General features: G+C 52.3%; 5 protein-coding genes across 5 annotated transcripts; 3 read left to right on the top strand and 2 right to left on the bottom strand.

The window, feature by feature from the left end:
* Nucleotides 1-1,049: 1,049 nt before the first annotated feature.
* On the bottom strand, nucleotides 1,050-3,428 carry CLUP02_13036 (GMC oxidoreductase; the record flags this gene model as incomplete). Its single annotated transcript, XM_049291994.1, has 1 exon — nucleotides 1,050-3,428. One exon carries the CDS (start codon nucleotides 3,426-3,428, stop codon nucleotides 1,050-1,052), a length of 2,379 nt encoding a protein of 792 aa, XP_049149140.1.
* Nucleotides 3,429-5,739: 2,311 nt separating this feature from the next.
* CLUP02_13035 (linoleate diol synthase) lies at nucleotides 5,740-9,347 on the bottom strand (the record flags this gene model as incomplete). The annotated part of the gene is made up of 6 exons (XM_049291993.1): nucleotides 5,740-6,048; nucleotides 6,110-6,355; nucleotides 6,408-8,473; nucleotides 8,531-8,723; nucleotides 8,779-9,127; nucleotides 9,229-9,347. The coding sequence occupies 6 exons, from the start codon at nucleotides 9,345-9,347 to the stop codon at nucleotides 5,740-5,742; spliced, it is 3,282 nt and encodes a 1,093-aa protein (XP_049149139.1).
* A 2,110-nt stretch (nucleotides 9,348-11,457) lies between these two features.
* On the top strand, nucleotides 11,458-13,324 carry CLUP02_13034 (uncharacterized protein; the record flags this gene model as incomplete). Its single annotated transcript, XM_049291992.1, has 2 exons — nucleotides 11,458-11,485; nucleotides 11,568-13,324. 2 exons carry the CDS (start codon nucleotides 11,458-11,460, stop codon nucleotides 13,322-13,324), a joined length of 1,785 nt encoding a protein of 594 aa, XP_049149138.1.
* A 1,852-nt stretch (nucleotides 13,325-15,176) lies between these two features.
* Nucleotides 15,177-15,713, top strand: CLUP02_13033 (uncharacterized protein; the record flags this gene model as incomplete). Its single annotated transcript, XM_049291991.1, has 1 exon — nucleotides 15,177-15,713. The coding sequence occupies one exon, from the start codon at nucleotides 15,177-15,179 to the stop codon at nucleotides 15,711-15,713; it is 537 nt and encodes a 178-aa protein (XP_049149137.1).
* An 893-nt stretch (nucleotides 15,714-16,606) lies between these two features.
* On the top strand, nucleotides 16,607-17,429 carry CLUP02_13032 (uncharacterized protein; the record flags this gene model as incomplete). The annotated part of the gene is made up of 2 exons (XM_049291990.1): nucleotides 16,607-16,807; nucleotides 16,971-17,429. The coding sequence occupies 2 exons, from the start codon at nucleotides 16,607-16,609 to the stop codon at nucleotides 17,427-17,429; spliced, it is 660 nt and encodes a 219-aa protein (XP_049149136.1).
* Between the last annotated feature and the right edge of the window lie 16 nt (nucleotides 17,430-17,445).

Below are 17,445 nucleotides of genomic sequence, written 5' to 3'. Positions count from 1 at the left end.
ATCAACCTTGAAGCAGGCCATCACACTTGTCAGACCGCTCGCCCATGTCAGCCATGGATCTCAAACTCACGGCCAGACATCTCGAACATGCCCTTAGCGGCAGCTGAAGCCTTAGCAAGTCACCAAATTCCGGAAGGACGCTAGAAGCAGCGTTCATACCCAAAAGACCGCAAGCAGTAACGAGATAAGTTAGACGAATCCCGGGAATACAGAGGTCCTTTGCGATTATCCAGCTTAGACAAGCGCAGTAGATAGACGGCCATATCACTCGTCAATTTTATAGAACCTACCTACATATGCAGGCCTCAACCACTACCATCATCAATCATCGTGCAAATCGCGAAGATAAGGAAAGGGAGCACCTGTCCCGAACACTGCCAAGATACATGCGATGCCTCGTTATCGTGGACTCAGGGACCTCTAACTTTCCTAGCCTCTCACTTAAGGCAAACCGTCTTCTCGTCTCTTCTCTCCCAGAAACTAATCTACACTTATACATAGTCCGAGCCCGCCTAGTAAAAGTAAGCTTGGTAAATCTAAGTAGCCACCTTCAGAAAAAGCACTTTTGCCAATCAACGTTTCCAGTCCCCAAAGAGTCACCGTGTGCCCCAGATATCTTAGCTTCATCAGTAACCGCAGAGATCGAAGCGGCAACTATCCTGAACATGGCTTACATATGACTTGACCACACTGGTGTAGGATTATATTTCAGCCTTGTGTTCAGGCGCCCATTTGACGGCGTAAGATTATTGCTCGGATAGGGGCGGCTGATCTCAGAAGTACGTGTTTTCTTTTCTACTTTTTTCTTCTTTTGTTCCTTTGACGGACTTAGATTTATTCATCAACATCACTCATATTCACCGAAGCTTGAAATCTGGCAGCTACACATCTTTCCATCAAGCTACACAGTATATCCATGCAAAGCGGAAAGGAATCGACAATGGCAGGAGCACTTTGCTGAAATCAAGTCTTGGTACTATTTACTTTTATATACAAATGGCAAGTTTCCACACTTGGAAGTATACACATAAAAGAGCATATCCACATATTTAGAAGCTGTGGTGAGCACGACGGAAACGCTGAAGGCGTTCGAGGCGCTTGACAGAACGCTTGCAACCAGTCGAGCCAGAGCCGGAGCCAGAGCCGGAGCCGGAGCCGGAGCTAGACTCAGAGCCAGAGTTGGTAGCGCTTCCAGCTCCTCCAAGGATCTGGGCAGCAGCGTGCTCGGCAGCAACCATGACAATAGCCTGGGTGTTACCGGTGGGCAAGTCAGGGTGAATGGAAGCATCGACGACATAGAGGTTGTCAGTGCCCCAGACCTTGGTCTTGGTATCAACAACGCTGTTTCCGTCGTTGGTGGAGCCCATGACAGCGCTGCCGACAAAGTGGCTGCCGGTGGTGTGCTCGGAAATGAGGCTCTCGGCGGTGACGTTGCCGGACAGAGTCAGGGTGCTGTTGGACTTGGAGGCGTACTGGATAAGCTGGTTCATGAAGCTGGTGATAGCCTCCTTATCCTCAGTAGTGGTGAGGTAGGGTTCGGTGGTGAGCTTGGTGGAGCCGTCGGCAGAAATGCCGAGAGCGCCGACAGAGGTGAGACCGTGGGTGAGGTAGACCTTGACGCGGATAGTGTCGTTGGCAGGAGAGTTGACAGTGCCCTGGACGTATCTCTTGCCACCATCAGAGCCCTCGACACTGGTCCAAAAGTTCAGGCGCTGTCCAGCCTGGCTCAGAAGTCCGGATCCCTGGGCGAACTGGTCGACGTCGGTCTGGCTAGGGGCGGTGAATGCAGTGCTGGCCAAAGAGTTAAGGGTGGACTTGGTCTTGAAGTTGACGGTGAAGATGGGGTGGTCCTTGAGGTTCTGGCCGACGGGGAGGTCGATCCATTGGGCCTCAGCGGGGAGGGTAACCTGAGCGGTTCCGTTCTGAACAGTCTGGATCTGCTCCTTGGGGCCGATACCGCTGTTGAACAGGATACGAGGGGAAGAGAGAGCACCAGCTGCCAGGATGGCGGCGCCGCCGGACTTCAGATTGATGATCTGGCGAACGTTGGTAGCAGTCTCAATCTCGACACCAGAGATGGTGGTGCCGTTGCGGATGGCACGGATGACCTTGGCGTTAAGCTGCAGCTTGAAGTTGGGCAAAGCCTGGGCAAGAGGCAGGTAGTCACGGACGGGACCGCCGCGCATACCGTTCTCGATCAACCAAGGAGGGTGTGTGAAGACTGCCTCCTTCTTATCGGGCTCGGCAAGAGCGTCGACCTCGCTGAAGCCGTTGCCGGCCAGCCACTGGGACATGACATCGTAGGCGCCCTGGTCGTAACGCTTTCCGTCCTTGCTGGCGAGGATGGTTCCCGGGGTTCGCTCGTAGAGCTTGTTGGCAGACTCCTCAACGCTGCTCCACTTCCAGCCCGCGGGCCACTTGTCGTCGAAGTCGTGCGCGGGAGGCTTAACCCACATCATGGCATTGACCATGGTAGAGCCACCGAGAATGCAGCCAGCCTGGGAAGCGGTGTCCGTGCAGTACTCGCTGGTCTCCTTGGCGGTCGAGAGGTAGTAGCCCATGGCAGGGACGTCGTACTGGGTGACGGTGCTGTTCCAGTCGACGGTAGCCTTGCCACCGCTGGACGCCAAAGAAGGTCCTCCACGCTCAAGGAGAAGGACGCTCTTTCCGGACTCGGCCAGACGCTCGGCAACAATAAGACCAGCGGCACCGCCACCGGCGACGATGTAATCGTAGGTAGTGTTGGAAATCGTGGTGGTGATGTTAGCAGGGACGGACGGGGAAGTTCCGTTGCCAGTGCCGGGAGTGGAGACGGCATCGGAGGCCTTCGCGGCCCAAGTCGCGTAATCGGCGGACTTGGCAGAGGCGAGGTTTGCACCGAAAAGACCAAATCCAGCACCGTGGTAGTTGAGAGCGACAGAAGCGCTCGTGGTGTCGGACAGGGCAGTTGTCGAGTAAGCCCAGCCAAAGGTGGTGGTATCAGAAGTGCCAGTGAAGGTGGTTGTGTCACCGGTAATGCATCCCTCGCACACAAAGGTGTAAGTGAAGGCAGTGGCGTTGACGGAGGTGCCAGACTCAATAGGCTTGAGAGTGATGCCGGAGTCGGTCACGACGTCGGGGTTCGAGTATCCTGACGCCTTTCGGATGGAAGTCTGGATAGAGTCTCCGTTGGGCCACGCAACAACAAGGAGCTTGTTGGTCATGGGACCGCCCAGAGAGACGGAGGCCCATCCCGCGGTGATGGGAGCAGAGATCTGGCCGATAAAGTCCTTGCCAACAGTTGAAGGCAGGGCAACACCAAACGAGAATCCAGAGGTTTCGGTGTATCTCTGGAAGGTGATGCCAGTTGCGGAGTCGACATATGAGGTTGTCTGCTGGGCTACGGCAGCCGCAGCCAAGAGCCCCGTGGTAAGAAGGGACTTGAACATGGTGAATGATTGTGAGGTTTGATGACCTAGAAGTGAATGTGTGAAAATGTCGTCGGGATGCGGAAAATGCGTCTGGTGGGAAATGAATGGAACACGAGAGTGTCAAAGAGAGTGTACACCCGTCGCAGATGGGCAAAAGAAAGTGGAAGAGCAACCAGCGCAAATGGGAACAGAAATGAAGTTGTTGGAGAGAAGGGCCAAAAAGAGATAGACATCGTGGGAGGAGGTGTGCCAACCATTATATGTCTTGCCTTCAGCAACAACCCATGACTATGCAAGACCCAAATCGGGACAGACGGCTTCCAGGTGCCATGGCTACCCCCAGTTTCCAGCCCCATTTGGAGGGGGTCAGTAAAATGTATCTGGTGTTGTACGGAGTAGATCCGCACTGCTCCGGCCAAGATTGTGGGAATTGTCGGGACCCGGCAGCGTGGGTATAGTGATGTAGGTTGTTATCATCGCCTGACGATGGAAAGATGAGCCACTGCCATTGACGCTCTTGAGCGAATAGGGGAATGTTCAATAGTAAAACGAGTCATTCGGATAGAAGAGCGAGGCCCGTCGGGTGACGTCCGCTCGGAGGGCCATCCCGGAGCACGATCCAGACCCGGCCGAGCTAGGCAAGCAGTGCCGGAGCTACGGCCCGGAATTAAGTGCCTTCTACGACATGACAGGCTGGGCGATGCGCTTGCAACACATGGCCCCCTGGGATGAACATGGGTCTGCGAGGCTGACCCTCAGCCAGCTAGGGGCGTCTAGACTTTTTCCAGTCTAATTTTTTTCTCGTCCTCTTCCATCTGCAAGGTCTTTGATGGTCCACGCGCTTGAGTGGATAGCGCGGTTGGTTGCTGTACCCCAGATATATTAAAACGGCAGGGTTGTTTGGCTATGCGAAACAGAAAAAACGCGAACGCCGTCCGAAGTTAATAAACGCAACCAAACATCACTGGCCAACATCAGGGCCGCAAGTGGGGGTTCCGTCGTCCGAGGTCCAAGAATGATCCAAAAGCAGTCCTCGACTCCTCTTATCCAATTGGACTGCGGTTGTTACAAAGAGATGATAGCAGAAAGGGGGATATGGGGGGAAAACACTTACCCACCTCCGGCATCCCACTGCCCAAATCAGGGATTCTCTCGCAGTCTCACTTTTGCTCTTTTGGTCTTGATTCTTCCTCACCGAAAGGCACCCACGCTTTCCAAGGGAGAGGCCAGGAAAGTGGTTGGAAATAGACGTGTGTTCGTGGGAGTGGGTGCCATGGGCCGCGCGCATCATTTGGTCAGCTCAGCCCAACAGCACGGGCTGCTCGTTCACAAAGCCGCCGGCTGTCAAGTTGTTCCTAGATTGTTAAAACTGTCAACCGCCAGGCACGCTGGGGCCACCGCCTTTGTGTCTCCTTAATTTCCGATGCTACGTGCTGCGTGCGTCGGCCCCTCACTGCTGACCCCTCCAGGCGGATATGCTGGGTGCCACGAACGGATATATCCAGAAACTGGGATTTCCAGCTACCTGGCCCAATGATCCAATCCGGTCCCAGCAGATCTGAAGTCTTAGCTTGCATGCAAAGTCTTGAAGTTCGTAAGCGCACGAACAACGAAAGAGGAACACGTGCATTTCAATAGAACTGCACCTCCTCACTAGGCATAGCAAGAACACCACCAATATCACTGACAGATTCAGTACCAGGTTAGAAGTCAGAACATTCTGAAGCCTAGATCAAAAATCCACGACTAGTTCAAAGCCGCGCGGCAGTTGTCTCGGCGCTGGGCATCCGCTCTCCTCCCTCAGTATCGCATGCGAAGGGATACTTGTTAACATATGAGACAACGACACTCTCTGCTATCTAAGATATGCCTAATTCCAACGATGGCCCTGATAGACTTGCCCAAATTTGTGTCTTACCGTCTGCCCACCGCGGCTGTACTGTCAAGGGATGATGTGCTCACTGGCGATTCCATACTATTCTTCCGTGCTGGCGAAACAGAGAATGCCACTAATAACTGGCCTTCGCCAATCCCCCTTCAATTCCCAGGGCGATGCAGGGGTGCCAGGTGGAGATGCCGATACTTGTGACGGTGGTCCACGGATACTTTCCGAGAAGGGTCGGCCTCAGCTGAAGCAGCCCGATTTTTCACAGCAGCGTGGAATTCATTCCATTCACCCAAAAGTCAATGTTGCTGACTGATTCGTGTAAAAAGAAACCTGATTGGAAAATTCCATTCCATTCTCCACGGTCGGCAAGCTATCCGTCGCCGAGTCATATCATGGAACACAGATCTATAGTATCCGTAGAGTATCCGTAGACGACGCAACTCATTCATCGTCCCACATCACCTTCATGGTAACTGGGAACGGCCAAATCTGGCCCCAATCCTCCTTCAAGTACACAAAGAAACCTCCAGGCCTTGGTACCTTCTTTAATAGTCCCTGGGGTCCCGGCACTCGCCTGACATTCGTCTTCCGGAAGAGCGTTCTGAACATCTCTGTGAGAGCAACCTGGCTTACGTCGCGCCCCAGGCAAGAGTGCGGGCCAAGGCCGTAATGGATGTATGAATCAATCGGCCTCCGCGGGTTGACCTCCTCCGGGTGAGGGAAGTGGTTCGCATCCTTGGCGGCGGACACCTGCAAGTCATGTCAATCAGAGGAGAGGTCACAAGTTGCGGTCGGCGGTATGAATACTCACAAAACTGACAAATACCTTATCTCCCCTTCTCACAGGCACTTCTCGACCACCGTCCTCCACGATAACATCGTCTTGGGCCGCTTCACGGTAAGAACCGAACGTGCCAGCAAGTCGAATGCCCTCCATGGCGTAGCCAAGCAACACAGCATCAGACTCTTTGGTAGTGGGTGCCTTGGCAACGGCATGAATTTGATCGAGGTGTTTCGACCCCGGAGGCGAAAGATAGTAATCAACCGCTTGAGCGAACTGGGTATGGATTAGAACAATAGCATGAAGAGTTCACCAACGGACCACTTACGACTTGAGCTTGATTCGGCACCATCGCTCCCGATGTAGGCAGAATCTGGCTCCAAGCGATATCGTAGGTGCTCAGACCGGCCTTATCGAGACCCTTAATCATGTTGGTTCCGTACAATGCGAGAGGGTCTTGCTTGTCTGCTGAGCCAGTGAAGATCCCACGAAGCCCTGTCTTCGTAGTGATCTTGACATTCGTCTCAATAAGCTTGCCCAGCGACTGCGCTGCCTCCTTCGCGGCTTGGCGAAGGGGAAAAGACTTGGCTGGGTCGATGTCGAAGAAAATGCAGACAAAGATTACCGCCAAGATCTGATACATCTCCTGTTCAGTGAAGACGCCTTTGGGATTCTTGTGTGTCTTCAGAGGGAGATTGAACACTCTGGCGGCGAAATGAACGTGAGCGATGTTGCCTACGTCCCGAATGATGTCAACGTGTGTTTGACCGGCAAGCTTGTATGACTTCTCGCGAAGTAGCTGTTCCGTAATATCGGCATAGAATTTCTTAACATGAGAATTCCAGTCGTCTTTGTAGAGTTGAGCACTCATGCACTTCTTCTGGCCCGTGTGAAAGTCAGTGTCTCCGGAAAGCATGAAGCGGCTTCCACCCTTGCCCATCAGGAAGGACAATCCCTCGTCCCACGTCACCTTGAACCGACTTTGGCTGTCCAAGACGTACTTGGCACCGCCAAAAGACGTGATGTTGGTCCTTGTTGGAATGGGTTTCGGGCGTTCAAAATCAAACTGATTGACTCTTCCCAGATCCGTGAGGATCTGTTGGTTTTCCGGCGGAATGACCATGGGATAATGGGCATAAACAGAATTGCCCTTGAAGTGGTTGGGGAAAGCTCTGAGAAACAGCTTATAGAAAACACAACCATGATTGACGTTCAAGTCATAGTCAACCTCCTTGTAGCCCCATTGAGTCAGGTGCCGGGGGTTGTAATCCGTAGTGTAGTATCTGTCGCCGCGAACTAGACAGACAGCGTCCGAGAGAACGACACGAGAGATGGTGTATGTGGGGGCAATGCCAACGCCAGGTGTCAGGGGAGTCTTTGCCTCCTCAGCGACGAGGCCAGGGTATAGTTCAACGTAGTCTGGGTGTTGGTAGAGGTTCCTTAGTTGATCCGCGACAGCGGGGTCTGAGTTGATTTCTTCGAAACTTTCATGGGGTTTGAGGCCAAAGTGCTTTCGGAACTCGTTCAGACCAGCGACATTCCACTTGCGTCCTTGCAAGATGCCCATAATCTCAACAGGTCGCATAACCTGAGGGACGTTTCGAGCTCCAAACGCTCCAGCACAGTCTTCGATCGCAGAGCTGATGCAATCCACAAGGTCGTCATCGTCGAACTTTCCGTCCTCGCCCCTTTCGTACTCTGCAAAAGTACGCATGCCAGGGTCATCTGGGATAGACTTCTCGAATTGCCCGAAAACGCAGGCCATTTCCTGGGGGGACATCTGGCCCTTGTTACCTAGGAGCTTGCCGTAGAACTTTTGGATCCACTTATCGTCCTTGTCTGAGATGCACGAATGCCATCGGTAACAAAGATTGAACTCAGCGGAGTTGACGTTCCCAGTGCCTGCCTCCGCTCCATCCGGTGTACCGGCATCGATACCAGCCTCCTGTCGGGGGTCGAGTGTCCAAGTCGTGTTGGTGCGGTTCAGATTGACGATGTTTCGTACGTAATCGACCAATGTGATGTTGATGTAGAGGCCAGATGTCACAAGTCTCGCAGTTTGGAACAAGTCTTCGTCATATTTCTTCAGAGCCGCAGCTGTCTTCTCCTCGTTGAGATTTTTGCTTGGCGGTGTGAATCTGTCTCCCTCGTTGATAGCAGCCAAATTCTCCGCCACATGGTTATGGAATCGGTTGAACATGATCAAGAGGACACAGACTCCGGGTGGCATTCCGATAAGACGCTTATCAGCGAAACTATCGGCTTTGAGCTTGCCATCCTTAAATGTTCTGATTGAATCTTGCATCTCCTGATTGCTTCCATACAATGGCGAGAGATCAAGATACGCGGACGTTTTGGACTTCGTCACGTCTTTGAAGTCCGTCCAGAAGAGGTCTACCATTCGTCAGAACACTTACGTCCCCAGAGTCCCCACGGGGAAAGTCTACTAACCATGAATAATAATGGTTGCCCAATACCAAAGAATACTCGAAACGTTGTTGGGGTGTTTCTTGTAGCTCGTGCGCCCCATCACGGCATCAAAGATCAAGCCAGGATCCGGCATAGCGCCCAGGGTGACAATACGAGGCTTGACAGATCTGGCATATGGCCCTCCAGCAGCTCCTAGCCTTGGAAGCATTGGATTCTGTGAATCTTCTCGTTAGAACGTGTATATAAGTGTTCAGTGCCAGTCGACTAACATTATAAGACCCATCGGCCTGACGGTATTTGTATTCATCGCCCATATAAAGCATCGGAGGATGATCAAGTGACCCCCAGAGCTCCTCAATGAAAGTGTTCGTCAGTTGCTCTCGTAGGCGAGAGTTGTGTGGGAGCTTGGCAACAATCTGAATTGTCCGTTCCATGATCATGGTTTTGTCATCTTGGATCTTCTCCCTCTTGATCTTGGATTTGATGATCTGAACGAGTGTCTTGAGATCTTCTCTCGCCGTCAGTATCTGCTCAAATTCTTCGTCTATGGCAAAGTTTTTCACACACCTGCGGCCTGTAGGGCCTTCAGATTCTGAACCATGGTAGGCCGAGTAAGTTCTGAGGGGTAGGTTCCGTCGCCATTTTGCGTGGGCAATGGTCGCTTAGACGCCTGGCGCACATCCGAGAACCCTTTTTTCTTGACATCATGGGAACCATACCGTGGGTCTGCTCGACTTGGGCCAGATTTAGGATTCTTCATGCTGGTACCAGTAGTGGTAGGCTTGTATGTATCGCCGCCAGCACTTGAATTGCTTCCGTTCCTGGAGGTCTTCATCATGAGGTAGGCAACTAAGAGAAATAGTTGGGAAGGGATAATCACGATCGGGAAAACTTTCCGTAAGAAAACCAAGGAAACCACACCCAATTATTATACCTTGCGCTTCTACCATACAGAGTGCAACTGCCCACGCTGACATCTCGCATCCATTGCTCGAGCCAATGGGCATTGTTACTTTCTCAGCAACGTCTTGGTGGAGAGTGAATAATGAGCACAAATACCAGGTGTGATAGATACCCTGCGATTGTCTCAAACAGTCTCAGATAATGTCTAAGACCATGTTCCACTTGAAAGGCCCCGGGCTGGTAGCGTTACACCTACGGTAGATCAGTGAAATAAGCAGCTGCAACCGTCCGCCAAAGCTCCGTTCGTGTGACTTTCATAGGTACTAGAATGCTCAGTAGGGTATAGTCAGCGTTAGAGAAAGCGATCGACCTGGCTGCCGCCCATTCCCTTACGGCATTCTCCAATGCGCTAGTTTAGTATCGTGAGACGTGCATTTGGGAACCGGTGTGCCGCTACGTGGGTAATCCTTCAACGAAAGCGGGGCGGAGAAACGACCGGGTGTGATGTTATACAACGTCCACGATAATCCGCGTCCGACCTCTCTTTCTCATTTGAGGAAGCTACTGGTGTTTGGATGCTTTGTGGTAGCTGCCTAGGCAACTGCAACTCCCACATCACCTGAGAACGTTTCACGTGTGCTCAACCAGACATGAATGGTGTTCGTGTATGCTGTGCGACAGGCATTGTGACTTCGAACTTTGCTGGTATGCAAGCAGTTGCAAGTAGCCGCTCGTTCGAGGGAGCATCGTTGGACGGATTGGCATGTGAGTGGCGTGCTGGCTATCTAGATATGTAAACTTGAGTTCCTTGGCGCAAAATGATGGTGGGAAAGTGAACTTTAAAAGAGATTTACGAACGATCGGCTGTGTCTCAGTAATGATTTACTTGCGGATCAGGCAATAGTTGTTATGCGCCATCAATATCGAGTCGATCCTATCCTTAGGTGCTTTAGCTACTCACATGGACTGCCTTGACTGTCTTGCACGGGATGCCAGAACAGTTTGTGAGACTCGGCGCACTCATGTCTCGCGCCTTATCGCATACCCACATGTTTCCCCAGGGATTTGGCAACACGTAGGCATATGCAGTTGGGCAATGGGGCGTCTAAGCAGGTCTCGGAACAACCGCGTCCGAAACAAGGGCGTAATTCGTGATTTCACTTTCCGCTTCTGGTGTCATATCTCGAGGACTGCCAAGGTCGAAACATATCTCCCTTACTATCCAGATATGGAAATCGGCTATGTCTCACTCTACTCCAGGAACTCCCCCTTGGCAAGCCTCAAGTATCTGTCCGAGCTTGCCGTATTTCATTATTGTCTTCTCTCTTTTGAGCACGAGTGTTAGACCTGTCTCAAGCTGATCTCATGAGGCAGAAGCTGGGTGACCCTTAGAGACTGCAGCCGATGCCGGACCTGCTCTGCTGAATTTTCTTGCTGATTCGCCGACTTGCGAGGTTGAGAAATTTTGACCAAAGTAGGGCATATGAATCGGCATACCAATCTACTAATTCGGCATGTTGTCTAGCCGCGTGAGTGGAACAGAGTTCCAAGTTCGGCTTGGTTACGCAGATCAGGTCCGAATCATCCGCTTGCACCTCACGCTGGTCGTTAGTCAGAAACAGACAGATTTCCTGGGTAAACATTGTCATTCAGTCCATACGTAACGGGCTACAAAATGTCTCAATCTTAGTCGTCGTGCCAAGGTTTCTGTGGCATAGATGGTTGTATATGACATTTGATATTCGCCAACACTAAGGACAACCTTGATCCAACACCTACCAGGAGCATTAGACTCTCGTTACGTTTCGGACAAAGTCTTCCTTCATCTTGCGTTTTTTTCTCCCTATCTAACAATGCAGGCTTACTTGCGCGATCCCTCAAGGAACAGTCGACATCAACCAGATATAAGTGGCCAATGTGCCAACGGAACTTGTAGGGGAGGCTCGCACGGTGGTGGCCGTAGAAAGTTGATCCTATGCTTCGACGGTACCGGTAATAAGTTTCGTGGAGATGACAGCGACAGCAATATTCTCAAAATTTTCCGCATGCTCGATAGCAACGCAAATGATCAATGTGAGATTTGAACATCATTCATTTAATCGTCTTCGGGATGGCGAGGCTGACAGAGGTTATAGACCACTACTATCAACGTGAGTGCTGCCACCTTTGCATTTACACTTCATGTCACTAAGGATACGTATTCCTACAGCCGGCATAGGGACATATGTTGTCTCAGAAAATTTAACGCACAATGGTTTCAGAGCCAAATGCAAGTCCTGGTACCAGATGGCCAAGGACTCTGCAGTCGGCTCGTCATTTGACCAGCACGTTGTGGGCGGCTACAGATTCTTGATGAGGTACTACTCGCCAGGAGACGACATTTACATGTTTGGCTTCTCTCGAGGTGCCTATGTTGCTAGGTTCCTGGCTGAGATGTTGGACTTTGTTGGTCTACTTGCCCATGGCAACGAGGAAATGGTCGCTTTCGCGTGGAACTCATTCTCACAATGGCAATGCAGAAGAACGAACTCAACACCGGAGGGCAAAGAAGACAGAGAGAAGATGTATGAGTTTCTCAAAGGCTTCAGAGAAACATTCTCGCGACCGATAAGACGAATCCGCTTTTTGGGATTGTTCGACACCGTGAACAGCGTGCCGCGCTTCGAAACGGCATGGATGCAGCGGAGCAAGTTCCCGTACACTGCGCGAAGCTCTGCGAAAGTCATCAGGCATGCTGTCAGTATTGATGAACGACGTGCCAAATTTCGCCAAGATCTCATTTATCAAGAGCCCAAGAAGTCTCGGAGGAGAACTGCAGCCAAGCGCTTGATGGAGCACCATCACCCTTTGAACGAAAAAGTGCAGGAGTTCCAAGAAAAGTATCGTCCAGGTCGGCGATCAACACTTGCACCTGACGACGCTGTGGCGAAAGAAGACCGTGGTAGGCGCCGAGTGCATCCACAAGAGGAAGATGCAGATCATCCGGCTCCTTTCCGTAGTCGCTCCAGGTCCAGATCTAGGGCAACCGAACGAACAGGCAACGCGTATACGGATCACGATGCCTCGTCTATCAACTCCAAGCCACCCATGGAAGATCTCACCTACGACTCGGATGACGACGAAGCTGACCAGGACGTTGATGAGGTATGGTTCTCCGGAGGGCATGGCGATATAGGCGGAGGATGGGACGCCGTTCCTGGCCAAAAGAATGCCAGTCACATACCCCTCGTGTGGATGGTGAGAGAAGCCATGCGAGCAGGGTTGACATTTGATCTCGACCAGCTCGAGTACCTCGGCTGTGTTGAATCAGTAGCCGGAGAAGACACGCGAACTGCAAGACAGTCGACGGCTACTATGCCGAACGGAGCCATCGCAGTGCCGGAAATTCACGTCGATGCGCCTTCCCCTACTATCGACTTCCAGCCCCCATCGCCCACCGCTTCCGCGACAGAAAACGCGGCAAACTCGGGCACATCAACGCACACCTGCACGGCCTTGTCATTCAACGTGATGATGCAGACAGCCCACGAAGCCAAGATACACGACTCGCTTGACTTCAAATGTGGCATGCATCGTGCCAGTGTCTTCATGTGGCGGGTGATGGAGTATCTCCCCTTTAGAAGACTCGATCTTAGGCCAGATGGCAGTTGGAAACCAATCAGGTGGCCACTGCCAAGGGGAGAAGTCCGGGACGTTCCGGACAAAGTCAGAATTCATGGAAGCGTGATACGTCGGATGGAGCGCGACGAAAAGTATAGACCTGGAAACTTGATTGTGGGTGGAGGTGGGAGAGGTTGCCGTGTGGCACCGAAAGAGTACGGAATGGGGCACTGGAAGTGTGTCAAAGGCAGCGGTGATATTATTGACGAAATTTGGGAACGGGAGTGGGAGACTGAGCAAAAACATTTTTGAAAGTTGTAGCTATGTCCAAGTTGAAGTTGGAATCTGCCGACAAGAAGTAAAAAGGAAAAGAAATACACGCTGGATCAACGCTTGTAGCGCCCAAGACTACTGCTCGAAACGCATTTGGGGGGACCTCTTTGACAGACACGCCAGACATTTGGAAAAGTTATTCGGCCCAAGAGCGGCCTCGTTGCAATGAGATCGACTACTTGACCTCAGGCCGTGGCGCACATCGATGAAGTGCCTCAAGCCCGAGCGAGAAGGACAAAGTAAGGAGTGGCAGAGAGACAATGGAGTGAAGTCAATGATTGGTTCTTTTCTTTGCAAAACCCGTCGTTATGTTTCGCCAGGATTGCAGAGAAGACACAACACATCTTTTGGTCTGTGTTCCTGGCTTCGTTTGGGCCGGGCCGGGCCGGACTTGGCGGGGTAGAGTTAGCCCGCTTGGAATGCTTGCGTAAGGCCTTTTCGAAACTGATTAGCAAGCAAGGCAAGTCGACTCGGTCGAGTTCGAAGATATGTTCAACGTTATTCTGCTGCTGAATCTGGATCTGACTGCTGGTCTAGCGTAAGAGTGTCATGGTTCTGCCGGGAATACTAGGTAGGCTACCTTTAGACTTCCCGCCTGGTTGATCCACACAGACACACTCACATACACACGCGCATGATTTTATGATGGCTTTACAAGATTTGAGTGCTTCTCTTTGATAAGCACGCCATAGCATAGCTTTATGACGAATGTCGAACCCATCTCTTCATTTGCAGAGTGCGAGGTGTCTTCGTCCATTTAAGCTTCTGGGGCCGCTGTCTACATCCAAGTCCCGATTGGTTCTTGTCTTGATTAATATCAGATCTGCCATCTGAGGCTCGTGAAGTAATTGTATGTCCCATATCTTGAAGTGTATCTCTACATCGGTCTTTTCATTCCTTTACTGAACATATCTAGTCGACTGGAATCCTTTCACCTTGATGGATACTGTCCTACCAGGCTGCGACCGTTTGGATTTCTAAGCATCGACTCTCAGTGCCACTAGAACCAAGGATCTGCAACAGCTCGGATGCAACTAGCCCCGAGGCACATGCACAAGGACGGGAATGCCAGTGGCTCTCCCACTCGGCCCCCGCAGCCCGCTGCCGCGACTCGGGCTTCGTACTGCGGAGGATGGGTGAGGGAAGCCTGACAAAGTGAGACGAGGAAGAGGCATTTGTCAGCGGGCGCTCCGTTTCTGGGCCCCGCCGCCCTTTCTGCGCTGTTCGCTATGGCACTTCTCTGGCCCGAGTTCCGAAGCAAGGTAGCACCCCTCGGCCTGGGTATCCGTATACTGTGGTAAAGACCGGCCTTGTAAGTCGTTCACCACTCACGATGGGGGGCAGGTCATCAGCTAACTTTGCCTATCAGGTGGAAGACTGAGAAACAAGCCCCGGCATGGGCCGCGCGAGTGCCCACGCACAAACGCAAGGGGCCGCAGATGGGCCAGAGTTTCAATAGCATTATACGAGGGCTGCAGAGTGGGATTGGTATGTGACCATGACGGTTGCTGTGTTGAGTTCCCCGGTACTACAACACTCCAACCCGCACCGACGCATTAGTCAAGCAGACCCGCCCGTCGAACTGGACAGAAACGCCCGATCACCAGCTACCTGCACCAGGTCAGGGGCTTTGGGTCAGCTCCAAACGCTTCATGCTTCCACCGCTCTTTCGTGGGACTGCGTTCTGCTGTCAAGTGGATGGCTTGCTGAGGACATATAAAGCTTCTGGCCCCTCACAGATCTATTGACATTCTTGCAAGTCTTGAAGCACCATAAACGCAGCCCTTTACCAATCGTCAACATTACCATTCATCCACCAACAACCGCAAACATGGCCTACACTCTGTACGACGCCTCCGTCCCCCTCCTCCTTGCGGGTCTCAACTCGCTCCTTAACATCATCACCAAGGCCGAGGAGTACGCCAAGGAAAAGTCCATTGACGCCAAGGAGATTCTCGACTGGAAGCTGGCGGATGACATGCTGCCCTTCAGCTTCCAGTTCTTCGTCGCGGCCGACTGCGCCATCAAGATCGTCGCCCGCGTTCAGGGCACCGAGCCCGAGGCCCTGGGCAGGGAGTTTGCCAGCCTCGACGACCTGCGCCAGCGCGTCGAGCACACCATTACCATCGTCAAGGCCGCCGACCCCAAGACATTCGAGGCTCGCACCGATGCCCTCGTGCCCCTTGGCCTCGGCTTCGGCAAGGGCGAGGTGCAGATCAAGGCCCGCGACTACCTCGTCGCCTACGGAATGCCCAACTTCTTCTTCCACATTTCCACGGCCTACGGCATCCTCCGCGCCAAGGGCGTTCAGATCGGCAAGGGCGACTACCTCACTCCCTTTTCGGCTCCTATCACGCAGCAACAGTAAGGCGCAATGGTGTCCCACTCGATGAGTTCGGAGGGCTGGATGTCAGAAGAATCCGGCAATGATGAGGTGAGAGAAACATGATTGAATTGCCACAAGATGGTGTTCGAGGTACTCTGGAATCGGGCTGGGAATGGGCATGTCTTGGGGAAACAAAAAAAGTTGATGAATTGAACGAGCTTTATGAGCATTTATTTCACTTTAACACGTCACATGTGCAATCATTATTTGATGAAATTGATGAGCTTGAGCTTCATCTACCATACCTTTGTTATGTTTCTTGAGTCGAGTGAACCCCTCATTTCCATTTCCATGGCGAAGGACATGTGTGCTGATTAGCTAAGGTGGCCGCTCACCAATGAGAATCCTCAATTCGAGCTTGCCAGTGCCCCGCCTCCACCATCGCTCATCTCGTCGCGGGGCCGCAATCTTTTTCGGCCCCTCCTCGACGACGCGACCAGCTCTCATCTTCTCGCTCACTCGTCTGGTGTCTTGTTTCATCTCACCCAGGCCTCACTTACACCACCAGTCGCTCTTACTTTCATTGACACCCTTACTATCTTGCATACGCATACCGTAGAAACTCACGCCGTTCAAACTTGCGCTAGCCCGTGCTCCCGTTGTCTTACTCACCTTCTGGCCAATACGTGCCTCTATTTAGAATTAAGATCTGGAAATGTGGCGGAGATTAGTGAGTTTTTGTACTGAGAGAGGCTTAACGTGTCAAGTGCACGGGCTAGCGCAAGTTTGAACGGCGGTTTTCACGGTACACCTGCCATCTCATCTCGTTCCGACACCTTGTATATGTCTCCTTCACCGCCGTCAACTCACATCACCGATTACTGTGATACAATCTTATCATCTTTCGGGTTTCCGTAACATCTGGCACCGTAGGTATGGCAGAACTAAGGGAGGCTGAGGCTCTGGCCACCCCCGAGTTTTGGAATCAGCGTTATACCAAGTCGGATGGCTCGCATCCGACCCACGAATGGTTCCGCACATTCGAAGCCCTCGAGCCCTTCTTTGAGAAGCATCTCTTTTCCCAGCGTCGCCCTGACACCTCCCCGCGTATTATGCACCTCGGATCCGGGGATAGTGTATGTATCTTGTGCCCCTCGCCTCCAAAGTCACTTTGCTTTCTCGCCCTGTTTATCACTTGCTCACGTTTCACCCTGGCTGCCACCTTTACTTCTCCTTCACTCAACACTCACACACGTTTGACCTCTGGCCCAGATCCACCACTCACCATTTCCACCATAGACCATCCCCGCCAACCTTTCGGCACGCGGTTACAAGAACCAGCTCTGCCTAGACTTTTCCACCGTCGTCGTCGACCTCATGAGACAACGACACGCTAACTTGGCCGGCATCGAGTGGAAATGGGCCGACGTCCGCGACATGCCCGATGCCGCGCCGACTGCGTCTGTCGACATCGCTTTTGATAAGAGCACCCTCGACGCCATGATCCATGGGAGTCCGTGGTCGCCTCCAGTCGACGTTCGTGAGAACACGGCCAAGTACCTCGGCGAGGTCCACCGCGCCCTCAAGGACGACGGGGTGTTTCTGTACATCACTTACAGACAGCCTCACTTCATGCGGCCGCTGTTAAATGCCGATAATCTTTGGGACATGGACATGGATGTCCTCTCTGGCGGGGAGAGTGCGTTTGATTACTATGGCTTCATACTGAGGAGGAAAAAGAAGAAAAACGACATATAGGTAGGTCTAGGGAAAA

Source organism: Colletotrichum lupini, chromosome 6 (assembly GCF_023278565.1).
Source record: "Colletotrichum lupini chromosome 6, complete sequence".
Taxonomy (NCBI): domain Eukaryota; kingdom Fungi; phylum Ascomycota; class Sordariomycetes; order Glomerellales; family Glomerellaceae; genus Colletotrichum; species Colletotrichum lupini.
Note: the sequence above shows the minus strand (reverse complement) of the source record. Positions and strands in the feature narration are given on the sequence as shown.